This window comes from Monodon monoceros, unplaced genomic scaffold (genome assembly GCF_005190385.1).
Source record: "Monodon monoceros isolate NGI ecotype Baffin Bay Population unplaced genomic scaffold, NGI_Narwhal_1 Super_Scaffold_13, whole genome shotgun sequence".
NCBI classification, from domain to species: Eukaryota; Metazoa; Chordata; class Mammalia; order Artiodactyla; family Monodontidae; genus Monodon; species Monodon monoceros.
This window is the reverse complement of record NW_021703769.1, coordinates 81,337,870-81,363,567: the sequence shown is the minus strand read 5'-3', so window position 1 is coordinate 81,363,567 and position 25,698 is coordinate 81,337,870. Positions and strand designations below refer to the sequence as shown.

Genomic DNA, 25,698 nt, shown 5'->3' with positions numbered 1-25,698 from the left:
CGCCGCCGCCGCCGCCGCCGCCGCCGCCGCCCGCGAGGAGCGGGTCCCGCCGCCGGGCGTCCGGGCGTCCCCGCGAGTCCGAGTCGCAGCGGAGTCAGAGCGCGAGCGGGAGCCGGGCCGGGCGCGGTGGGCGCCGCCCGCCATGGACCACAAGCCCCTGCTGCAGGAGCGGCCGCCCGCCTACAACCTGGAGGCCGGCCAGGGCGACTTCGCGTGCGGCCCGCACGGCTACGGCGCCATCCCCGCCGCCGCCCCGCCGCCGCCCTACCCCTACCTCGTCACAGGTGGGCCCGGGGAGCGGGGTGGGGGTCGTCCCGGGACTGGAGCTGGCCGAGCGGGCGGGGCCCGGGGCCCCGGGAGCAAACTTTGGGCGGAGTTCTGTGGCGACCTTTAACCCCGAAACCAACTTTTCTCCGGACGCGGCAGGGGCGCGGCCGAGGGGAGACCCGGTGGTGGGCAGTCTCCGCTCGGCGAACCTGATGTCGGGACCCCGAGTCTGGGTGTCGCCCGATGGCCCTCAGCCCACCTGTGCGGTCGCGCGCGCCTGGCTCGCCCTTCCCGGGAAGCATCACCACCTCCCTGCAAATCAACTTTATTAACGAGATGCTGTCTGCAAGTTAGCACCTGATAAAGCCCATAGTAGGCACTTAGTGGACGCTGTTGTTGTCTTGATTTTGAAAAGCATGCGAGTTTTTGGTGGGGAGTGGGGAAGGGCTAGAGAAGTAGACCTCTGACTCGCCGCGTTTTCCTGCCTGCCCCCTTCTGATGTGCTTTCCTGCCCACAGGGTTACCCACGCACCACCCCAGGGTCTACAGCATCCACAGCCGAAATGTCACCCGGTACCCTGCCAATTCCATCGTTGTCGTTGGAGGCTGCCCTGTCTGCAGGTATGTCATGGGCCTGGGGGCCCCAGAAATCTCTGAGAACACACTTACTGAAACTCATAAAGCCAGGATCGTTTGGAGACACGGTCAGTCTTGGGACAGGCTGCTCACTGGTGTATGGGAGAGAATGGGTTCAGTGGTCCTTGGGTCCACGCACCTTTCATGGGGCAGAGGGGGCTGGGTTCTCTTTCCTGGGGGAGTTACGGGCTTTGGCAGCCATTGAGTCCCGAGTGGGTGGGATGAAGAAATGGTAGCAGTTGGACTGGCAGCCTCTTATCTCCGATTCTGGGAGCTGCAAGTTTGCTCTGCGGTTGGTTCTTGAAGGTGGCACAAGGTTCCCTTCTCCCGGGAGGGTCAGTTTGAAGTGCGTGGGTAGGAGAGCCCTGATTCAGGTGGCCCGTGTTGGAGGAGCTGGAAGGCCAGGGGGCCAGGGGAGCGGCCGCTGTCAGGGCTGCTTTATGCCATCAGGGCCCTTACCTGCATAAGGGCAGCAACGCCGAGGTTCTTTGGGGTGGGAGCGATATTTCAGATTCTCAGCCTTGAGCCTCCAGAATTTTCTGTTTTTGTAGGGCTTGAGAAGGAGCTATTAGATGCTTGTTCTGTGTGGGTCTTGAGAATTCAAATTCAGATAAGATTTGGTTCTTGCCCTTGGTGAATTCGACTGCATGGACAATTTAGAAAGTCTGGGCAGACTTGGCAAGGACTGGGTTTTCAGCCTGGGTGGGGAGGTGGGTGGCGGAGGAAGTTGGAGTTCATGAGATGGAACTGAGAAGCCGTGGCTTACACTTAGGCTTAATTTCAAAAGTGTATCAGGGACTCCCAGAGTGGAGTCGAAGGGAAGTTAACAGTTTGAGTCACAAGGGTCAATTGTGTGGGGAGACAAGGGCCTGGGAAGAGGGGGAACGTCCGGAAGTGGGGGCAGGAGGCTGGACTCCCGGAACCAACCGTGAGTTTACTAAAGGGGCTGTGGGCAGGGGAGAGCCCTCTGGGTTGCGTGCCGGCCAGGTGGACCTTGATATGCAAACCCTAAGCAGGTGTCTTTTCGGACACATCTGGTGATACTCTGGCCTTTGGAGAATGTGAAGGGGGAGGGGAGACAGCTGGCTGCCTCCGGAGAGGAGCTCTCTGCAACCTGCACTGGGCACCTGTGGGCGGCAGAGTTCTTGGGGTTGGGGGCATGTGGGTGGGCTTGGAGATGGGGGGCACGGTCTGGGAGGCTGGTCCTTTGCAGAGAGAGCCATTGGGAATCCTTTTGGAAAGTTGCACAGAGAGGTGGGCGATGGGAAACCCGCTGTGCTTGGCTTTGAGGCTGGTTCAGGGTGCCCAGAGCCTTGCTGTGTGCACGGCCCTTCTGTCCCCAAGGAGCCTAGCTGGGCGATTCCAAGGCCCTGTTTCCGGGCGGGAGGGGTTCCGAGCAATATCCTAAGTGTAAGGAGGGGTTTCAGGCTGGCAGCTGAGGCGGCGCCGCACCTGGAGCAGAGCCCTCTGGCTGGGGCTTCAGCGTCTCCCCGCAGGGCCCATCCTGCCAGACGAGCTGGGCTCAGATCCTGGCCTTGCCAGCTGCCAGCCGGGCCCGTTTCCCCATCTGGGAGATGGGGTGTCTGATGGGATGGTCCAAGGCTCTTGCTGGCCCAAGGCCCTGAGCGTGGAGGAGGGGAGACCAGCAGTGGGGTTTACGGGGCACGGATCCCCCAGGGTTGTGAGCTTCCAGGCTGCTGCAGGACGGGGAGCATTTCCCCTGACCCCTCCCTTTCCCTGGGGTGGGAGCAGTCACAGTGGAGGCCCCGGCTTCTGCCCTCAGCCCCCAACGTGCAGAGCGTGGGTCACCATCTCTCTGCTCTTCTGAGGAGGGGCTTGGGCTCAGGGCTGCTCTAAGGCTGAGGGAGGGCACCTGCACCGGAACAAGTTTCTTCCCTTCTGTCGGGATCGCCGGCCTCCCGGCCTCTGGGTGGTGGGCGCAGCAATGGGGAGCAGGTGCTCTGAGAACAAGTTTGGGGGCCCGGGTTGGGAGCACACACTGACGCCCTCCAAGGCATGTCCTCCATGGGCCCTTCTGTCAGCTTGAGGACAGATGCCGGCGGTTAGGGCCCTCCCGGCACTTGGGCTCTTACACACGGGTGTCCCGGCCCCCTGCCTGCAGGGCCCTCTGCTGCCGGCGTGGGCCAGGGGCCCTGGGAGGTGGGCAGCAGGAAGCAGGGGAAGGCCGGGGGCTTCCAGGGAAGCTCCGCGGTGGTTTGGGGAGAGGGTGCCTAGTCCCTGGGGACAGCCGGTGTGGCCCCTGTCCAGTGTCATAGGGTTGGGAGACAGGCGGCTTCTCATGTGACCACACTTCCTTCCCAGCCAGCCCGCCAGGCTCCATCCCTCCCTGGGAGCTTGGCAGGAGTTTGCCGAAGTCACACGTCTGTGATTCCCTCTGAGTGAGGCCTGGCGTCAGAGGCCTGTGCCACTTGTCACTTTGCCACCGTCTGAGCTTTCCCTTAAGCAGCCTGACCCCATCTTTCCTGTTTAGGCGCTATGAGAGCATTTCTTTCTACCCCTGCGGACAGTGAGCATGCGCCTCACCCCACCCCTGCCCACCTGCGGTCCCTGTGGACCGAGCACTGCCTTGGCTGGTGGGGCTTCGGCCAGGCCTCGGGCCTCTCTGAAGCTGTCCTCCTCTGGGGCGTGGGCTGTCCCTGGATGAGGCCACTTCGAGTCTGGGGGCCCGGGGCTGCAGTGGGAGGGCCTGTGCAGAGGGCGCTGGGCAGCGCGGGTCGGAGGTTGGAAGGCACGTCGAGGCGCGGGGCCTGGCTGCACCCGGCTCCCTGCTGGGTGTCCGGTCTTGGGGGTGACCAAAGAGGTAGGAGGGAATCCAGGAACGGCTGGGGTCTTGGAAGCCAAGACAGGGACTCAAGGAACAGCTGTGGAGGTCAGGTGCTGCCTAGAGGTCAGGACAGTGATGAGGCCGGGGCTCCGGCCTCGCCCCTGAGAGCGGGCTCTCCCCGGCCCAAGCACTGATGAGCCGGCCCCGGCTCCCGGGCTGCCGCGGGCAGGGCGTGCCGACCGTGGGGGCCTGGGAGTGCTCAGGGCCTCTCTGTCCAGCTGTGCCTGGACTGAGCCTGGGGTCCGGGGACCCCCGGGAGCCCCAGGCGGGCCTTGCCACCTTGCAGGCCCTCCCGCAGCATTTGTTCTGCTTGGGGAGGCTCTGGGCTACCCGGCTGCAGGCTTGCTCAGAAGCGCCCCTGGAGTGGCCGGCGGCTCCCCGCCCCCGTGGGACCCTGGAACAGCTAGGGGCGAGGTATGACCTGGTCTCTGGAGGGGGCTGGCCAGGTGCTGTGGGGCATCATGCCCCACCCCTGCCCGTCTGCAGGCTCGTGGCCACCTGCACGAAGCCCCCTGCTCCCCTCTCCCGGCTTGTCTGGGGTGGTTCTGCGGCAGATCCTGACCTGAGGCGGCCTTGTGCTGGGAGCAGTGGTGGCACTAACTCGGGCGGGGGGCTCAGAGGGCAGGGAGGCCCTGGGCTGGGGTCTGGATTGTTCCCAGCCAGGCCACTTGCTGCCTGAACAAGGCTTCGGGCTCCAGCTTCGTGTAAGGGGGACACCATGGGACAGGGAGGACGCTGTGAGGAAACGGGGGGGTGGTGAGGATGGGATGGGACGTGTGGGTTGCAGGGTCTCCGCCGCGCTCGTCCTGGGGCCCCACCCAGCCCAGCTCCCTGAGCAGATGGGTGTCAGTGGAATCGAGTGATCACTCTCCCCGTAAGGTCAGAGTCCCTTAAGGAAGTGTTTTCAGAATCAGTTCCCAGGTTTCTCCAGTTTCTGCATCCTCCCCACCCCCTTTGCTCAGGAATGGGGAAGGGGCCTTTTAACTGCAGCCGAGGCCGCGGCCGCTTGCTCAGTTTGGATTCTGAGCCAGTGGATGAAGAGGTGAAACTCACTCTGAAACGGTGAGGGCTTTTGAGGGGCTTGGAGAGAAAGAGAGGCCACGCCACTTAGGAGAGGCTGGCAGGACGGGCAGGGGGTCCCCTCCCTCCTACGTGGCCCCAGAGGGACAGGTTTGCTCTGCAGCCTGCTGTTGCCACGTCAGGACTGGCCTAGAGACCAGATTGTGTTCTCAGTTTAGAAGATTTTGGATTTTTAAAAACAGTAAATCATGCTAGCACTGCTTTTGAGGTTTGGGCAGTACCCATGGTCAAATATTAACATTTCTGCAGCAAGACACAAATATTCCCATTAAGGGGACACATTAAGACTATAAGTGGCCACACATCAGTTCAGGTCACATGTGGCTGCCAGCTGGGTTTGTTACAAACTTATAAAAAAGTTCTGCGTTCAGAGCTTTTGGTATTTGGAATTGTGGGTAAGAGGTGTGGACTGGGATGCGGGTAGCAGGTCCCTTGGGCTGGGAAGCCACGTTGGCGGGTCGGGCCGTGGTTCTTCATGGAAGGTGTGAGTGTGGAGCAGACCTGCTAGCAGGGCCCGGATTCTGCCCACCTCCCTGGCTGCTGAAGGAAAACGGCCTGGCTCTGCCGCCTTCTTGGGGTGGGCTGGAGGTGAACGGGGGAGAGGGCGTGGGGTCTCGTCCCGTCAAACCCGGACTCCTGACTGAGGGTGTTGGAAAGGGGAGGGCCCAAGCTGCCTGCTTTGCTCTGGCTTGAGTGAGTGATGGATCTGGACAGAAAGCACTGCAGGTTTGTGGAATGAGGGAGCGTGTTCCTCCTGCCTGGGGTGCCAGGCCTCCCCCGGCTGGTCTGACTGCTGCTGGGAAGCTGTGCTTACGCAGGGCCAGTCCACTGGCCTCATGGTGGGGAGGGCCCGGATGAGGGTGACCAGCCCTCCTGGGCTTCCTCTAGCTTTAGACAGTGTCGACCAGGGTCTGGGGTCTGGGTGGAGAATTAGGGAAGAGGCAGATGGGGGGCTGTTGCTGTTTGACCCCCTGACCCCAGAGGACAGGAACAAGTCTCAGACGGGCCAGTTCACGTGGGCGTGGGCACCAGGCAGCCCAGGGCAAGCCCCCGCCCCTCCACTGTGGGGAGACGGCCGCCACTCGGAGGGCTTCTCCAGCCAGGGGGCGCTGGGTGCCCTCGCAGCAGGGCGGGACCCCGCCTGGCCCTAGCCTCCTCCTGGGATCTCGTGGAGCCTTTGAGTGGACACCCTGGGTTCTAAGCTCTGCCTCTGAACAGCTTTGATCCTTAAGTGAGATAGTACGGAGCATCTGGTAGTCACTCTTCTCGGGCCTCAGTGGCCCCTGGAGGGGACACGAGGCACCCTGGTGGCTCAGAAGGTTCTCAGCTGGTGCAGGTGACACAGCTGTGAGGCCTAGTTCAACTCTGTCCTGTGCTTCTCCTCCCTTGGACATTCTGACCAAACGTACAAACCGGTGTGAGTCTGGGGATTTCAGCTGTAGGTGGAACCTGGTTCGGTGCCTGGAGGAAGCAGGGAGATGGGGCCATGGCTCCCCGAGTGGTCCCAGGCCGCCTGGCCGCCTCCAGTTATTCTCAGGTGGCCTGATTAGTACCAGTAGGTGTAGGAGCTGTCAGCAGCGACTGCACAGAGCAGGCGTGTTCCGGGCCCGGGGCAGCCTGTCACGGCCTCCTTTGTGTGGAGCCACAGGTGGTGGCTCAGGGCCTTCTGGAAGCCCCCGCTCCCTACTTCGGCCGCGTGGCCTCGGGTGCTCTCTCAGCACGTTCTTCTGCCACCTGGTCTGAGAGGGCCGCGAAGCTGGGGCAGGTGGGGTCTGGGAGGGCATGGGGCACAGCGTGGTGACCCGACAGCCTGTGTTGTACTGTCTGTGCCAGAAATGGCGGCCCTGCTGACAGATGCTGGCCAGCTGATGCGCTTTCCCTTGGGGCGGGCCTGGCCTGTGGGCGGCGTCCGTGAGCCTGGGCTCAGCAGGTGTCTCCGCTGCAGGGCTGCTCAGAGCCTTTCCTCAACTAACTCGGGGCGTGAGGCAGGTCCCCAAGACCCCCCCACCCTTGGTCTCTATGCAGCACTCCCAGGGCTTCCGGTGGCTAGGCCCGCTGGGAGGTGCTGCGGGAGTGGAGTGTCCACCGCGTGCTCTTCTCTGGGGCAGGGCTTGGAGTCGGTGTCCCGGCTGAGCTGCCCCTCGCTGGGCCCCCACAGCCCTGTTTGCCCGCCCCGCGCGCGCGCACACACACACACACCCCCCACACTTGTTGGTTGGGCTGAACCTTCCTCTCCACACAGGCGGCCAGAGGAGGGTCGTGGGCATAAAGGATCCTTACCGTGTTTGAGGACAATAAGGTGGCTTCAGGAAGCACAAGGACCTTGGTGTGTGCGTGGGGGGGACAGGCTGGGGTCCCGAGGGCGGGGCACTGGTTCTGCGCTGCAGCTGGGGCGGGGCTGGGCCTGCGGGGCCCGAGAGACACGCTTCTGGGGGGTGGGCATCATGGACATGACCCGAGGAGCTGAGCACATGGCCCCTGCTTCCCCCTTTCGGGGCCTTTGAAAAGGACCCGAGACCTGGGGTGGAGCCCTCGTGGGCACACAGTGGGGGGATGACCCCTAGCGGTCCCAGGGATTATGTACTGTGCACGTTGAAGGTTAATGACTTTTTCCGAAGAGGAAGCTTTGAGATTAAATTTCTCAAGATAAGTGACATTGTGTGAACATGGTGTGAAAATGGCTGATTTTAGTCTTTCACTAAAATCTGCTCCCCCCACCGAAACCAATAAAAATCACACAAAATCCAAACTCTGTCACTATTTTCGGAATTTCCCTGTAGGGAATGGGAAAATAAGTCTAAAACTTTTCAACGTTGGGAAGAAAATATCCTAAAGTGATTTGGGTTTCTTGGTTTTGTTCTTCTCAGAGACGTAAGAATTTTTATAGAAACCAGCATTTGCCTCTTGTTCCTCATTTTGTAAGAGAAAACATGTGGCAGGTTATATGGCAGCCGGATGTTCTTGCCTTTATCAATAGGTGCTGGTGCCTCCCAAGCGGCTCTTCTCTCCTCCTCACGTTTTCTGTGCAGCCACCGGTGGCAGCTGGCCGTCCCCTCCACGACTGGCGCCCCAGCTCTGGAGGCGCCTAGGCTTGCGGACGTGGGTGGAGGGCGCCTTGGGGACAGGGGTCCGCTGGGCTGGCAGGCCTTGGGTCTGCGAGGGCCCTAACCCGCGTGCCCCCTCTCTCTCCGCAGGGTCGGGGTTCTGGAGGACTCCTTCACCTTCCTGGGCATCTTCTTGGCCATCGTCTTGTTCCCCTTTGGGTTCATCTGCTGTTTTGCCTTGAGGAAGCGAAGATGCCCCAACTGTGGAGCAAACTTTACTTAAAGGGAACAGCACACCTGGTTTCCCCACACCCAGCTCTCTTTTTCTAATGTAAATGTCGTGTACAATAGCTTCATGGGATTCAGCTTCAGGACTGTTCTGTAAAGGGAGGTGGGTGGGCTGGGCAACGACAGCTCGGTAAGGCACTGCTTTTATTTTTCGCAGTCTTCAGTTTGGGAAAGGTGAGACATACTGCTTTAAATAAATGAGATCCATACCGCTGTTCACCTGGTTTTGCTTATTCAGTGCACACTGCCACTTACAGAAATCAAGTTTTGTTACGAAAACTTCAAACATATACAAAATAGAGAAGAGCGTTACCTCTCCTAACTCAGCTTCAACATTATCCAGTTCACACCGACCTTCTGTTATTCCTCAGTAGGCATTTACAGGTCGAAAACTGTGCTTGTTTTCAAGTTTGTATTATTATAATGAAACCTAATACCTTGACATTTACAGAGCACGCACCCCAGTGCCCAGGACCTAAGGCAAGGCCTCCCGTGCTGTGTGACGCAGGTAAGTGACGGCTGTCGTCCCTTCTGTGGAGGTGTAGAGGGTCTGGGTGAGCCAGGTGGGCCTGCAAGTGGCGTCTGATAATCCCAGGACCTGTGCCATCCCTGTAACCAGAAGACCCCCAGCAGCAGAGCTCTGGGGGCCGGGGCCACGGTGTGACACCCCCTGCCCCCTTTCTCTTAATTAACAAGCCTCTACACCTCACTCCCTCCACACTGTTGAAAATAAAGGGCTTTTGTGAACCCTACTCTTAAATGGTGAGAGGAGCAATGGGCCATGTGACTAATTTGATTGTGTTTTCTTGGCTGGTGGAAGGGTCTGCTCTCAAAAGACAAGTGTGCTGCTTGACAGATGCCCTTAGCCTGTGGGTCCTGGGAGCCCTCACACAGTCCCAGACCCCCACCACCAAGCGGTCATAGCTGACCAGCCAGGAGGAAGACAGGACCAAGAACCCAAAGCGTCACACGCTTACACTGGTTTACCTGCATTTGACCTTGACCAATTTCAAGCTTATAGAAAAATAATATTCATGGCAAAGCCAAAAGCTGTGGTCAGCAACAAGCCCCCCTCCCCTGCCCCCATACAGTGGATGGCCTGCGTGTGAGTTTTCATGACCACTCCCCACTCCTCCAAATTGGGCATAGTCCTTGACAGCCAGAGATAAACCCTGCCACTGGCTCTGCCTTGCTGCGCCGCTGCAGAAGCCCAGGTTCCGGGTATGCCGGCGTGGGGCTCAGCCGAGGTGCAGCCTCCCACTACCCTCCCCTGGCTCCCAGAGGTCCTCCTGGCTTCAGCAGTGCTGTTTGCAGTTTCAGCACCTGACTGAAAAGTGGAGAAACTTGCACCCCAACAGGTTTCAGAGTAAATCAGTGATGGAGGCAGCTTTGGTCAACTAGCTTAGTGAGAGGACCCTGGGTTTCTACGTGCGGAGTCCCCAGATGCATGTGTTATTACCCTGTGAGCCAGGCCCGCATGTGGCATGGCCTGGCATGTTTTCATTGGTATCCCACTTGGTAACTCAGAACGCCGAATTCAGTACCTCTTAGAAAGTATTCAAGTGCTAATATCATGGCTGTGATAGGGGACAGGTGAATTCTCAGTGCTCTAGCGCTGTGTCTAAATCACGAGAACTTGCGGGATGCTTCATCTTGGGTAGGGCTGCATTTGATTTAAGCAAACATTTAGAAGTTTTTAAGTTAAATTAAATTTTATACAATATTCTCATAATTTATATTGCTTAAGGTTATTTGCATGCTGGGATGCAAATCTACACGGTGATTTCTTTAAACATCGTAATGCTATTTAAGAGCACATGCTTTATAAAATAAAACTGTGATCTTATTTGCATTCAGGTGCAGAAAGCCAGTCACAGAAGCGTCAACTATCCCTTATTCTGGCTATTAAAAAAAAACACAGACTATTAAAAGAAAATGATACAATAGGATTGGAACCAAATTTACAGTTCTTGAACAGAATAGGAAGAAAACACTTTAAATGATTGAATTGTATCTAAACTATGACGTAGTTACCTTAAAGACAGAAATATGTAAACCCAGCTATGTTAAATTAGAAAATGCACTGATTTGCTCAAGTGGAATACATGTAAAATCAGGCACCCTCCGGTGAAGCTTTACAACAGGACAGCACTTATCACAAACGTATACCTATCATTTCCCAAGCGAGAACCGAACGGGGAACCAGAGGAATCTGGGGCCACCTTTTCATCGAATGACTGGTGCTGAGCGATCATTTGTCACCGTTGGTCGGAGTTTCACAGTAGCAAAGGGATTTTCTTTGCTGGGGAGGCGGGGGGAGAAAAAAATTGTTGGCAGAAATACTTCAAGACACGGATTTGGTTCAGAAAAAGAGCTAATAACTCTTGTTCTGTAAAATTATATAGCTTATATAAATCCCAGACATTTTCTGAACATGAAAGTTTTGTTCTGTGACAGCCCATTATAAGCTAATTGTTTCGTTTTGGCTGCAGTGAGAAAGGCCTCAGGCCTGGGGGTCCTCTGGGAGCGGGGCCTGAGGGCCTGCCCAGCATCTGCCCTGATCCAGGAGGGAGTTCCCCTGGCCTCGTGTTGCGTTTGGCACTTAATAAGCTGCTGTCCTAGAAGGCTCTCCCACCACCACCTTCCCGCCCCACACAGGACTGCAGAGGGGTACGCTGCCCTCTGTCTGAAATGTTTACAGCTCTGGACAGTTCTGTAATGGGCGGTGGGCTTCCCTGGCGGTCCAGTGGTTAGCACTCCACGCTTTCATTGCCGAGGGCCTCGGTTCTGTCCCTGGTCGGGGAACTGAGATCCTGCAAGCCCAGTTCTCCTGGGCTGAGTAAGGGGGAGGGCCCTGGTGGAGGAAGGTAACATACCTGAGAAAAAGAGGCTTTGCAAACCCATTTGCATCATTCTGTGGGAAAGAAAAAGAAGTTTATGGAAGGCTCATGAAATTGGGACATTTTTAATAAGACCCGAAGGTAAAGACATCTAAAGCATAAGGCACTGCTTAAAGCTATGCATGTTTCAAAGTACCCTGGAGTCTCAATTCATTTGTCTCATTTATCTAAATTCACTCGGAAGCGTAAGGGCAAGAACAGAAGACATTCTGAAACACAGTGAGGGACCCTTACAAATGCTGGAACATCTTAGAGGGAAACACAAGGTCTGCTGTTCCCTGCCTGTGGCCTGAATTCACGTGCAAAACTGTAGTGATTATGGTTGGCTTTTTGGGAGCCCGATCCTGAACGATGCCATGAGAAACAGTAAAAAACCTTGTTGGGTTTCGGTGCCGTAGACTGGTGCCAACTGCCAAGCAGAGATCTGATCTTGCAGAAGTTCCGTAATTGCGGGAGAGAGAGGACAGAACAGTGCAGGCACTGTCTTTGCCTTCAGGAATTGCCAGAGCCCTCTCGGAGCCCCAGCCTCCGGCTCCTAGGGGCTCGGGGTCTCCCAGTGTGGCCGGGGACCAGGTGATTGTGTGTCCTCTCCTTCATTCCACAAAGAATCTGCTTTAAATCTGCTCTGGCTGTTGTAAGAAATCCCTGGCCCAAGCTGGCGGGCTTATTCAGATGGCTGCCCAGGAGAGGGCAGTGTCATGCCATCTGACCAGGGCCACCAGGCCAGCTCCCAGGATGCCCCATGGTCTCAGGGCTTGCAGGCCTCTGAGCTCCTCTCACTTCCCGTTGCCAGTTGCCAGCCTGGGGCTGAAGGCCACGCCTGGACTAAAAGCCAGGCCAGGGCTCCCTTGGGATGGCCTCTCCTGGGTGCTGGATGTACAGACTCAAGGCAGAAGGGGGCTGGAGGCACCAGGCCTACTTCGCAGACCTGTGCCTGCTGTCTCCGGGCCTCTGGGGACCTCACACCTTGACCTTGAACCTGGGGCCAGTAAGGTCATCCCGAGGGGGAGCCCCAGCACCAGGGGCAGCCAGCCCGATGTCCGGATTCAATGTCTCCCTCTCAGGATTGAAGCACAAAGCAGCTGCCCTGCTCATTAGCACATCCTAAAAGGGCCTGTCCCCGCAGGGCTGCTGGGCTTGCTCAGCAGGCCTCGGAGTGAGCAGTTTCTGGTGTAACATTCATGTTACAGGATGAGTAAGGGCTAACTTATGATTTATTTAAAAAATACCCCAGAATGCCTGTCGTGCAGTCCCACACATGCTCAGGGTGCTGGCATTAACCTGCTGCCCAGAGCAGGTGCCCCCAGGCTGGGGAGGCTGAGTCCAGGCTGTGACTGTGGCTCAGGGGGAGGCCGGCTGCGTCCTCCCGGCCTGGAAGGCCTACGTCCTGCCAAGCTGGACTCCCGGGATGCGGCCTCCGCAGGGCATGTAACAGAAACCACCTTCCTGCCTGTCCTTGGGGCAGGACACTGTCCCCCTCCCCTGAGTGTCCTCAACTTGAGGAGTGCCCCCACTGCCCTCAAGGCAGAAACCTTGGAGCCTGACTGAACTCTGAAACGAGCTTAGCCATGGTTTCACAGGCTGTGTTATCTGGGTGACACGACATGGTGAGAGAAACAGAAACACTGGAGGAGATGCACTGAAGTCCAGCCCTGGCGGTAAAGTGGCAAGAAGTAACAACTTGTGCTATGAGGAAAGAGAGCAAAATGACTCCTAAGACGGCAGCCCAAAGCTACCGGGCCCTGGCACGTGCCCCAGCGAGCCCACTCCTGGTTGGTACAAGCAGCATGCGTGCACATTAGCACTGAGACACCCGCTAGGATGCATGGGGCAGCCCTATCCCAACAACAGGAGAGACGTCAGGCAAAACGTTCTCTGACATAAATCGTAGCAATGTTTCCTTAGGTCAGTTTCCCAAGGGAATAGAAATAAAAGCAAATATAAACAAATGGGACCTCATCAAACTTACAAGCTTTTGCACAGCAAAGGAAACCATAAACAAAATGAAAAGACAACCTACAGACTGGGAGAAAATCTTGGCAAACTATGTAACCGACAAAGGCTTAGTTTCCAAAATATACGAATAGCTCATACAGCTCAATAACAAAAAAACATTCCAATCCAAAAATGGACAGAAGGCTTAGACATTTCTCCAAAGAAGACATACAGATGGGCAACAGGCACATAAAAAGATGCTCAGCATTGCTAATTATTAGAAAAATGCAAATCAAAACAACAGTGAGGTTCCACCCTCACACTGGTTAGAATGGCCGTTATTAAAAAGTCCACAAATAACAAGTGCTGGAGAGGGTGTGGAGAAAAGGGAACCCTCCTACACTGCTGGTGGGAATGTAAATTGGTGCAGCCACTATGGAGAACAGCATGGAGGTTCCTTAAAAAACTAAAAATAGAACTGCCATATGAATCAGCAATCCCACTCCTGGGCAGATATCTGGACAAAGCTCTAATTCAAAAAGATAAATGCACCCCATCGTTCATAGCAGCACTATTCACAATAACCAATACACAGAAACAACCTAAAGTGTCCATCAACAGATGAATGGATAAAGAAGATGGGGTACATACATACAATGGAATATTACTGAGCCATAAAAGAGTGAAATAATGTCATTTGCAGCAACATGGATGGACCTATGGATTATTGTACTAAGTGAAGGAAGTCAAAAAGAGAAAGACAAATACCAATATGATATCACTTATATGTGGAATCTAAAATATGACATAGGGACTTTCCTGGTGGTCCAGTGGGTAAGATGCCACGCTCCCAATGCAGGGGGCCCGGGTTCGATCCCTGGTTGGGGAACTAGATCCCACATGCATGCAGCAACTAAGATCCCATGTGCCACAACTAAACATGCCACAAAGATCCCACATACTGCAACTAAGATCTGGTGCAGCCAAAATAAATATTTTAAAGAAATAGAATATGACACAAATAACTTATTTACGAAACAAATAGATTCACAGACAGAAAACAAACATGGTTACCAAAGGGGAACACGGGGAGGGATAAATTAGAAGTTTGGGATTAACAGATACACACTACTATACATAAAATACGTAAACAAGATTCTACTGTATAGCACAGGGAACTATATTCAGTGTCATGTAATGTACTGTAATGAAAAAGAATAGGTTTAAAAAAGAATGCATACATATGTATAACAATCACTGTGCTGTACACCTGAAACTAATGCAACGTTGTAAATCAGTAACAGGAAGGATGACAGCCTCTGTTGAGACACCAGTGGAACCACGGGAGGACACAGTTCTGTCTACGCAGGGCCAGACCAGACAGGCACCCAGCGTCCAGAGGAGGGCAGTCTGGACTGTGAGATGGGACAGTTGGGGGGACTCCTGGAGGGCCGGTAATGCTCCAGTTCCTGATTGGGTGTTGGTTATATGGAGTCACTTTGTGACAAGTGACTTTTCTTGCACTTTTCTGTATATGGTATTCAATATTTACAAAAAAAAAAAAGGACCTCTTCAGAAAGGTGTCCTCTTTAACACAGCTGCCAGCGAGCTTATTGCCACGGCTGCCCTCCTCCCTTCTCCGTGAAGGCACCTCCTTTGCCCAGCGAGGAGCTCAGGATCCGCTGGCCTCAGACCCGCCCGCACGGCCCACACCCCGCCGGCTGAGCCGGGAGCCGCCTGTCCCTCTGCTGCCTCCCCGAGCCTGCGGTGAGGGGTTTGGGGTCTCCCCCGCACACCCCATCTTTCCCTCCTCCGTCGCCTGGCACACGTTGCCCTGTCCAGGAGCACCGAGGGCTCTGGAGGCCCTTCTTGGTCGTTCTGTGACCCATCTCGGCACAGGTCCTGGCGTGCCCGGGGCACCTCCTCTGTCGCAGTGTGGGCCACACAGCATGCGCTCGGAAGAGCCCCGCCCCGCCCGCCGTCTGGGAGACACTGGTCCTCACTCACCTCGCGGGTTCTGCTGGAGTTCGCAGCACGCGTCCCGCCCCCACTTCGCTCAGGCTTCACAGAGCACGACTGCCAGGTGCTGGTCCCTCTGCTGGGCTGCACCGGTGGCCACGGCCTGTCGCGTGTTCTGTGTCCCCTCTTGGCAGCCAGCATGCTTCCCTCCCCGCGAGTGGCCAGGCTGCCAGGGGACAGCGGGGCCGGGGAGGCCTGGGGACTGGATGGCGAGACAGCCCACAGGCGGGAACAGGCATGGGACATGCCTGGCGACTTCTCCCGAAAAACCCCAAACCCCAGTCCACCTGGAGGTGGCCCTTGCTGGCTGTCACGGTGTCCGCATCACGCCCCCTCCCCGCCACCCCAGAGTTCTGTCTGGGTGTCTCCTGCGTGCCCGTGTGCCTTGAAGATGACGCGGTCCCAGCCTACAGGTCAGCTCAGACCCGCAGCCACAGGCAGACGCACAGAGATGATGGGACCCGCAGCCCGGCCAAGGCTCTGTTGAGAAGCCTCGCGGGGACTCCTCCACTCCCCCTGAGGACCGAGCCATCCTGCAGACAGCAGGGCCTGAGGGACGGGCCCTAGGGCTTCCTTGGTGCCTGCCCTCCTGCACGGCTGCTTCCTCGGACAGAACGTCCCTTCCTCTCCACCGCCAGCTGGAGAGCAGCTTCGTGTGGCCCGCGGTGTGAGCAGCCCTGAGTGACACTGCTTTACGTGTTAACAACTCAGTCCTCAGCTGCAGGCTGGACTCTCCCAGTTCACAACCTCTGACCCAGTTCAACCCCTTTATTTTTTTTTTTATTTTTGGCTGCATTGGGTCTTAATTGCTGCGCACAGGCTTTCTCTAGTTGTGGAGAACGTAGGTTACTCTTCGTTGCGGTGTGCAGGCTTCTCATTGAAGTGGCTTCTCTTTTTGTGGAGCACGCGCTCTAGGTGCGCAGGCTTCAGCAGTTGTGGCACGCGGGCTCTAGAGCGCAGGCTCAGTAGTTGTGGCGCACGGGCTTAGTTGCTCCGTGGCATGTGGGATCTTCCCGGACCAGGGCTCGAACCCGTGTCCCCTAGCATTGGCAAGTGGATTCTTAACCACTGCGCCATCAGGGAAGCCCAACCCGTTTATTCTTAAATGGGAACTGAAGCCCAGACGGGGAAAGCCAACTGCTCTGGTCATGGAGCTCTTTTCTGAAACCAAGGTGCCCACTCGGTGAGGCGGGGGGTAGGGGTGGGGGGTGGAGGCAGCACCCACTCAGCGCCAGCTCCTACAGGTCGGCAGACGCGCTTTGAAATCAAAGTGTGTGGGTTTGAGGGCTTGGTTTCTCAATAGCTATTTAAAGCCCAGTTATCAGATTACTTAAAAGCTACTGCCACTAAGGCAGAGAGCACGTGACCGACCCCCAGCCCCTCGGTAGTGAAAAGATGGCATCTCATCTCTTGAGATGGGACGTCCCAGGGCAGCTGGGTCCACCTCACTGGGTTCAGGAACATTTTCTGGTGGGTGGCTCCCAGGTATACCCTAGGTATCCTGGTGTTTAAACAAAACTCTACGTGTAACTGACAGTATTCTGATGGTTGTGTGTGTGTAAAAACTACATATAAAAGTGTTGGGGGGGGGCTTCCCTGGTGGCGCAGTGGTTGCGAGTCCGCCTGCCAATGCAGGGGACACGGGTTCGTGCCCCGGTCCGGGAAGATCCCATGTGCCGCGGAGCGTCTGGGCCAGTGAGCCATGGCCGCTGAGCCTGCGCATCCGGAGCCTGTGCTCCGCAATGGGAGAGGCCACAACAGTGAGAGGCCCGCGTACCACAAAAAAAAAAAAAAAAAAGCGTTAGGCTGCTTTACCAGCTCCCACGGACCCCAGAGTTTGGCTGAGACAGAACATACTTTTCTCCAGTGCTATCAGCTGGTGTAAACAGTTTAGGAAAGATAAATGACCAGCCCAGTTGGGCGTAAGAACCTCTGAGATATGAAATTCCAGGGCTGTGTCTCCAACCCTCAGGGGGTCCTGGAAGGGCCTCATCGTGGTACCTGCTTCTCGACCATCACCCTCCAGATCAGGTTTCTAAATGGAATCTCGTTCTCTCTTGTGTGACCTGTACCTGGCCGACTGATACAGCAGCCGCTCACTGTATGACTAGATGAAAATACAAATTTAAAATTAAAAACTCAGTTCCTTACAGTTGCACTCTCCACTTTCCAAGTGCTCAGCAGCCCCTGCGTCCAGTGGCCACTCTGCTGGGCCGCCCAGTTCTGGAACATTTCTGCCTGATCCATAATCTCTCCGGGTTTGTTTACCGACGCACAGATGATTGGATCCTGTGTCTGCTGCCTTTGCAAGAGGCCACGACGACTAGGTGGCCTATTAAAAACAGGCCTTTTCACCTGCTCCCCAGGGGCTCTCTTTGGGGCAGAGCTGGTCCTTCTGTCCACTCTGCTGTGCTCTTGGACTCCCGCTCTGACTTGGTAGCGACGAAACGCGGTAGCTTGTCTAACGGACAGGTTGTACGCAGCGGAGGCATCTGAGGGTGTACACCGCTGACAGTTGCAGCTTTTTCTTTGGCACTTTGCAGAGGATACTGAAATATTACTTCAAAAGATGAAGCGATAGAAATGGAATACGAATCAGTCATTATACCTCATGATGCATCTGTGAACGCCCTGTACTTACTTTTGGGTTATTACCGTCTTCAGCCCAAGGTTAGATGCACGTTTACAGACATGGAAAACTGAACATCCAAAAGAGGGTGACTGGGTGAGAGGCTCTGAAATGATGGATGGCAGCACCTCGTTCAGGAAGTGCACGAACCTTGTGGCCTTTGATGATTTTTAAAAGCCAATTAATATTTTCTTGTGGCCTTTATTAATTAGCATTTTCCATTATTCTCCAGATCAGAACATAGTAACCTACTGGTACTTCTTAAACAGCACACAGGTGACGGTGGTACTTGTCTCATCAACGGAGTTCTGATGGAGGGACACCCACATGCTGCTGATCCGTGAGGATGAGAGGGGCGCAGAGGTGCTATTCATGGGCTCACAGGGTTCCTGCCACAGGCCTGCAGCTCATCACAGCCCAGGCAGCAGTGCTGGGGCTTGTTAGAAGCATAAATGCTTCTAAGGTGATATGAGAAAATGCTATGATCCCACCATGAGGTTGGGTGCTGGGAAGGGAGGGGAAAATATCTATATATCTAAATATATCAATATTTATCTATATCTCAAAGGAAATATAATGAAGTGTTAACAGGAGTTATCCTAGAAGTGAGACTACTATAAATAGAATTTTCTTTTTAATACTGTTGTATGTTTTCCAAATTTTCTACCCAAACAAAAATTCTCTGGATTATTTTTATGAACAGAGTGTTATTTTTAGAAGTAGTATTTAAAATGAGATGTAATGATTAGATGTTTTAATTTTTACAAGGAGACCCTGACCAAACTTGGACTTTGCTGTTTAGCCAAAACCTGTAGCTTCGACTGCCCACCGGATTTAAAAGGAAACCTAATTTCAGCATATGTTTAATGTACCCAGCAAATGGCAACATTTGAGGTGAAAAAATATTAAAACATACTTTTGTTTACTTAAAGCATGGGATGGATAAATATTAATTTAAGAGTTCATCCTTATTTCTGTCTCAAGAGTGGGATAATTTATCAGTTTGATTATTTGCAAAGTAGAATTTTAGATAAAAATTTTACCATAAAGCCATTCCTTAATATAGTAGTCAAATCATAAAATATATAAATACCTCCATGAAAGGCAACTTTTATCTGTTTTTTAATCAAAAGTGGGAAGGGGGTGGTTTCTCAAATTGTAGGTACTTTAACAAACCATAAGTAACTCCGTCTTTAATTAATACAATCATACTTATGGGACGCTGATTATTTTTAATTATTCAGAACCTCCAAAATAAATATTTGTATTTTCTAGTAGTTAAATGTGTAAGAATGTTTTTTCTTTCTAATGCTGGCGTGTTAAAGATCTAATGTATGTGTTCATTATATAAATTATCCAAAAAAAAAAAAGGCTCCAAAATATGTAAACATGAGTAAACCAGACCTGCTCCCAGAGCTGAGACAGAACAGCACTCTCTCCCGTGTAGGTACCAGCAGTTAGTCACTAGCTCTATCAGTTCTTCCCCTTAAGTACTGACAGATCCTGTCGCCCCATCCCCAGCAGTGGACGGGACTCCTACCGTCCCCTCCCTGGATGACCGAATGCCGCCCGGAAGGATGAGAAAGGACGCAGTACGGCCCAGGCGGCCCGGCTCGGGGAGCGTCACCCCTGGCCTGCCCATCCCGCCGCTTCTCCGCCGTTGCCCCAACTGCGCCCAGCCACGCAGACCCCACGACACCGTCTGAAGGCTTTGGGTTTCATCAGAGCTCTTCCTTCAGGACTCAGTTCAAATGCTTGCCTCCAAGAAGCCACTTCTGATGCTTCCCAGGAGCCTGAGCCAGGGCCTTCCCCGCCTCCTGTCACCCTGCACCTTTTCCACAGCCCCAATAAACAGCGCTCACTGGATTCAGTTCCGGGGTTGATTCCTATTTGTTACCCTAGAGCATAGCCCAGGGCCTGGACCGTAATAAGCTCGTCAATAAATGTTCCATGGACGAGTTCCAGTGCGACCCGCAGATCCCCTCTACAAAGTGTACCTTCACGTGCCATGTGATTGGTACGCAGGCCTCTCACTGTTGTGGCCTCTCCCGTTGCGGAGCACAGGCTCCGGACGCGCAGGCTCAGCGGCCATGGCTCACGGGCCCAGCCGCTCCGCGGCATATGGGATCTTCCCGGACCGGGGCACGAACCCGTGTCCCCTGCATCGGCAGGCGGACTCTCAACCACTGCGCCACCAGGGGAGCCCTGTTTGTAGATTTTTTGACGATAGGCCCCCTATTTCTGTCTTGCAGGCTGGAAGGCCTTTTTCAGTCTTTCATTTTAGTGGCCTTTATTTTTTTATTTCATATAAGAATATTTAAAAGCTCTAGGGCTCCCCTGGTGGTGCAGTGCTTGAGAGTCCGCCTGCTGATGCAGGGGACACGGGTTCGTGCCCCAGTCCGGGAAGATCCCACATGCTGCAGAGCGCCTGGGCCTGTGGGCCATAGCCGCTGAGCCTGTGCGTCCGGAGCCTGTGCTCCGCAACGGGAGAGGCCACAACAGTGAGAGGCCCGCGTACCGCAAAAAAAAAAAAAAAAAAAAATCTACAAACAATAAATGCTGGAGAGGGTGTGGAGAAAAGGGAACCCTCTTGCACTGTTGGTGGGAATGTAAATTGATACAGCCACTATGGAGAACAGTATGGAGGTTCCTTAAAAAACTAAAAATAGAACTACCACACAACCCAGCAATCCCACTACTGGGTCTATACCCTGAGAAAACCATAATTCAAAAAGAGTCATGTACCACAATGTTCACTGCAGCACTGTTTACAATAGCCAGGACATGGAAGCAACCTAAGTGTCCATCGACAGATGAATGCTTAAAGAAGGTATGGCACATATATACAATGGAATATTACTTAGCCATAAAAGGAAACGAAATTGAGTTATTTGTAGTGAGGTGGATGGACCTAGAGTCTGTCATACAGAGTGAAGTAAGTCAGAAAGAGAAAGACAAATACTGTATGCTAACACATATTTATGGAATCTAAAAAAAAAAAAAAAGGTTCTGAAGAACCTAGTGGCAGGACAGGAATAAAGACTCAGACGCAGAGAATGCACTTGAGGACACGGGGAGGGGGAAGGGTAAGCTGGGACAAAGTGAGAGAGTGGCATGGACATATATACACTGCCAAATGTAAAACAGATAGCTAGTGGGAAGCAGCCGCATAGCACAGGGAGATCAGCTCGGTGCTTTGTGACCACCTAGAAGGGTGGGATAGGGAGGGTGGGAGGGAGGGAGACGCAAGAGGGAGGGGATACGGGGATATATGTGTACGTATAGCTGATTCATTTTGTATACAGCAGCAACTAACACAACATTGTAAAGCAATTATACTCCAATAAAGATGTTAAAAAAAAAAGAAATAGGGGGCCTGACCGGAGTGTCAGGGCAATGCTGGCCTCACAGAATGAGTTAGGAATTCTCTCCTCTCCACTTTTAAGGAAAGTCTGAGTAGGACTGGTATTAGTTCTTTAGATGTTTGATAGAATTCACCAGTGAAGCCATCGGGTTTTGGGCTTTGTCGGGAGACCTTAAGTTACCGGTTCGGTGGGGAGGGGCTTCGGGTGTGGAGCTCTGCCTGGAGGCAGCCCTGGGACCTCGCAGACCAGGATCCCCAGGGTGTGAGCTGAGGACCCCTGCACCTGTTCTGGGGGGCAGGGAAGCAGCTTCCACGAGGGCCTGCCACAGAGGAGGCGGGCCCAGGGCAGCCAGGCCACCCTGGGCCTCGGGAGAAAGCAGTGTGCTTGAAGCTCTGCTGCCCAGCAAGTGGGAAGGGGTAAAAAGGTGGGCACTGCGTGCGGTGCTGCTGCCTAGATGGTCTCCATGCTTTTCAAGACAGCCTCCCGATACTGACAGTCTATTATGATCCAGCCAACAGAGAGGTTTAAAAATAAAGAGCTCATTTAAACTGCCAAATGCTTAATGATGAATATCATTACTGACTATATTGATATCTAAAACCAGGATTTTTCAATCTATCCATCCAGTGTGGTAAGAAGTGCACCAATGCTTTCTTCATTGAGCTTTATCCACGTGGTAAAAATACTGAAAATTAAAACATGTTATTTTCTAAAATCGGTGCTGTTAGCTAAAATGTGTTTTCATTTGTAATTCCAGTGCTAGCTATGATTTGGGGGCAAGATTCTTTCACCCTAAAAGGCACTACACAGGCAGACCTCATTTTACTGCATTTCACTTGATTGTGCTTCACAGATGCTGCTCTTTTTTTTTCCTTACAAATTGAAGGTCGTGGCAAGGCTATAGGCATCATTTTTCCAACGGCATTTGCTCACTTCATGTCTCTGCATCACATTTTGGTAATTCTTGCAATATTTCAAGCTTTTCATTATTATTATAGTCACAGTTATCTGTGATCAGTGGTCTTTGGTGTCACTACTACGACTCACTGAAGGCTCTGATGATGGTTAGCGTTTTTTATCAATAAAGTATTTTTAAATTGAGGCTTTTTGAGACATAATGCTATTACACACTCAACAGACTACAGTATAGTGTAAACATAACTTTTATATGCACTGGGAAACTGAAAAGTTCCTGTGACTTGCGTTATCGAGATGGTCTGGAACCAAACCTGCAACATCTCTGAGGCCTGTCTGTACAACCTACATCCACGGAGCCAGGTGGTCATTATCAATGGCTGCTGACATCACGGAAGGAAACAAGCAGACGCCTATACCCACCACCACCGCTGATGAAATGCTCTACGAAACAAAACAGGCAAACTAACAAAACAACAACAGACTCTGATCAAGGCGGGAAATATAGAACAAAGGGGAACTCAGTAAAGGACACCATGTGCATGCAACCAGCAAAAATCCAGACTGGGGACACCCTCCAGGACCAGTAACCTGGGTTTTCTACAGAGAGATTACAAGGAAAAAGAGACAGGGGAGACCTCTAGATATGGAAAGACTCACCACGAGACTGAACCACCAATTACAATGTAGGGAGCTAGCCTGGGTCCAGATTTGAACAACTGTACTGTCAAGAAATTTTTAATGCGACAATCAGAAATTTGAAGTGACCAGGTGATGATATTCATGAATTATCGTCAATTTTAAAAGATATGATAATTGGCATTGTGGTCATGTGAGAGAAAAAAAGGATCTTTAATATATTTACAGATGAAATGATATGTCGGTCGTTAGCTTCAAATTGATCTCGGAGTGGGTGGGGGAGAGATGAAACAAGATTTATAAATGAATTGTTAAAGCTAACCTGGGGGACCAGGTCATTAGATTATTCTGTCCATTTTTATGTTTGAATTTTTCCATAAGAAAAAGTTGAAAATCAAAGCCAGGAGAAGGCACTACAGAGGGACAGGTCCCACCTGAACAATGGGCCTCATGTGCCTGGATTCTGAGCTTTGTGACATGCAAATTGGAAAGGTTTTTTTCCCCAGCAAAAGGAATTGTTATGCTTTCAGAAATGCCTTAAGATCATTTCCAAAGAGTTTGAATACTGTTTTAAAATATACTGGGGCCTTTAATAAAATAGCATTTCACATGTGCCCTTCCCAAGCAGTTTGTCCAGTTTTGACATCTACTGCTAACAAAATGGAAAAGCTCCATTTTCTTCTGAAAATAATTTTTGGAGTTAGTTGGGGTGATTTGCAAACAATCATGCAGTATGCTTATTTAAGAGGAGAAGCCAAAGGCATTTTTGAATGAGATTTCAGAACAGTGCATTTCCTGGACCGAAACACGTGCTTCGGCACGGTCCCCGACACCTCCGCTCGCACTGTAGCAACGATGGGCCCATCGTTGGGAGCACTCCCATCTCCTGTAAGCGCCCCCGCCCCCGCCCCGCTCAGAGCCGAACAGAGGCCCCCACTAGGGGTGACAACACACCCCATGGGAGGCATGGCTTCTGCACGCACCACAGGAAGGAGCACAGGATAACGAAGGGTAACGGAAAACAAGCAGAAACATCGGCCCAGGCTTACTGCACCGACGGCTCGTATCCCACTCCTCTCCGGAGCACGCTCACTTTCTCACTCTGCAAAACACCTCTGGCACCAATTCTCTTCTTTTGAACTTGTTCAGCACCTCCCTGCCCGCCCCGTCCGCTGGTGATCCGTCCTTCGGCACTGACAGACGTCCCCCAACACAGCCAAGTCTGTCCTCCCAGCTGCACCCGGGCCCTGGCCCTCAGCCTTCCCGTCGGCACAGTGGACCCGCATCCCTACCCCGGCCAGCCGGCTCCTCCCCGTGTGCTCTTCTTCCTTCTCAGTCAGCGCCTTTCCTCCATCCTTTCCCCCTTCTCTACTGTATAATCTACACTGAAAATAAAATTTAAAAAAAGACAAGAACCCCTCTGGAGGCTCCGCCACCCTGGAATCCTCACCTCCCTCCTCTGCTCCCTGAGGGCGCCGAGTCCACCACCCTCAGGGCTTTTAAACTTTCTGCTCCTTCTGTCTGGGAAGCTCCTCCCCTTGACCCCTGGGTCTCAGATGTCACCCCCCAGAGAAGTGCTCCGTTGCAGGCTCTGTCATGTGCTGCCCAGATCCCCTTCAGGACTGGGACTGATTCTGGCTGTGGGGAGATGGCCCTCGGTTGGCAGCGCTCCTCGGGAATCGCTCTGGCTGAGACCCCGGCCCCCAGATGCTGCCCCAAATCCAGGCAGCTCCAAGGGCCGTCCTAGCCCAGAGGTCTCGGCAGGGGCAGTAGAGGCTCCGGGCCAGCCTCTCCCTTCCGTACGGGGCCCGGGCGGCTCTCATCAGCACCCGCCCTCGTTCTCAGAGTCAGCTTCCCAGAACACCCAAACCCTGACCTCCATCCAAGAGGTCACCCGATCCCTCATCACCTCACCTTGCTTCATTCCTCCATGTAGCTTCTAGCATTGATATTTGTGTTAACTTCTCATCGTCTGCTTGTTATCACTAGAACCTAAGTTCCAGCAGAGCCAGGGGCTGGTCTTGTTTATCTTTGCGTCTCCAGAGCCCACACCGGGGCCTGGCCCAGAAGACAGAGTTGTCAGAGGAACAGACGAAGTGACTCACAGCCTCTGTGCCTCTTACCCACTTGTTTAGGATTACAGATAACGTACACACAGGGTTTACACAGCACACTTTCTGAAGGTGTAATGATCAGATCACTATGTTCAACCTTAAGTCTTCCTTCAGAAAACAATATGAAAACTGAAGAAAATGCAGAAAAAGGTCACTACAGGTCTAAAGGACTGCAGCCACGAACAAAAGCAAGGAGAGCTTAAAACCTGATACAATCTGGCAAATGATGGGCCTACTGTGTGTAAACTGTCATTTACAGATAAACTAAAAACAAAAGGGGGACTGAAGGTAAGGAAGCTGAAAGGCTGTGTGGCAGGGGAATCTGCAGGCCCTGGGAGGGAGTCTCCACCCTGCCTGGGGGTCAGCACCTTCCTGTATGGAGGGAAAAGCACCCCGCGTCACCAGAGCCTGCTGTTCAGGATCGCGGTACACTGGGCCTTACTCACAGGAGACGTGGTTTCTGGTTTGGACACTGGTGCTTTAAAGGTAGAAGCGTTTTGGGAAACCGCTCCTTTCTTTTCTGCAGCCGCCCCCGTGGACGAACATTCTAAGTAATCCGGTGGGGGGATGACGACGCTGCTTTTCTCAGATAAGTTCATCGTGCTCACGCTCCGTACTGATACCGAGCTAGCGAACAAGAACCAGAGGATACAAGTTAGATGAGACCTGGCCCCTGCACCCCAAACATCCCCAATCTCCTATAGCCAGAATTGCGGTGGATTAATAATCTAATACAGTGAGGGAGGAGGAGATTACCACACACACACACACTGTATATGACACTGCAGTGTTTCTGCTGACTTATAAATGTACACTCGAAAGAAATCCTTTAAAAGACATGACAAAAGAAAAGGAGAGGAAAACTGGCTCAATTAGGGGCTGGCTCTTAATTCAAGGAGTTCAATAAGAAAATACAGCAAATGCCTTAAGCAAAAGCATCGAGCACTTCGCACTAAAAAATCTCAGAATTTTAACATCCTAAAAATATTTAGGGGTGTCCCTGGTGGCGCAGTGGATGGGAG

The 25,698-nt window shown here is 53.2% G+C and overlaps 2 protein-coding genes across 6 annotated transcripts in view; one reads left to right on the top strand and one right to left on the bottom strand.

The window, feature by feature from the left end:
- BRI3 (brain protein I3) overlaps positions 1-8,377 on the top strand; it is an 18,987-nt gene extending 10,610 nt beyond the window's left edge. For 2 of the 4 annotated variants that reach the window (XM_029219392.1, XM_029219393.1), the window contains 2 exons: positions 786-888; positions 8,023-8,127. In XM_029219392.1, coding sequence (XP_029075225.1) covers positions 786-888; positions 8,023-8,114 — 195 coding nt within the window. In that variant the 3' untranslated portion in view covers positions 8,115-8,127. Of the gene's footprint in view, positions 1-32; positions 285-322; positions 617-785; positions 889-8,022 lie in introns of those variants that run through there. The other 2 variants (XM_029219391.1, XM_029219394.1) reach the window with 2 other exon arrangements.
- Positions 8,378-8,655: 278 nt separating this feature from the next.
- The window catches only part of BAIAP2L1 (BAI1 associated protein 2 like 1), an 88,309-nt gene continuing 71,266 nt past the window's right edge, over positions 8,656-25,698 (bottom strand). The window contains exons 12-14 of one of the 2 annotated variants that reach the window (XM_029219389.1): positions 25,123-25,303; positions 11,037-11,074; positions 8,656-10,462 (exon numbers count right to left, since the gene is read on the bottom strand). In XM_029219389.1, the coding sequence (XP_029075222.1) occupies positions 10,387-10,462; positions 11,037-11,074; positions 25,123-25,303 (295 nt within the window). In that variant the 3' untranslated portion in view covers positions 8,656-10,386. Of the gene's footprint in view, positions 11,075-25,122; positions 25,304-25,698 lie in introns of both variants that reach the window. The other variant, XM_029219388.1, reaches the window with a different exon arrangement.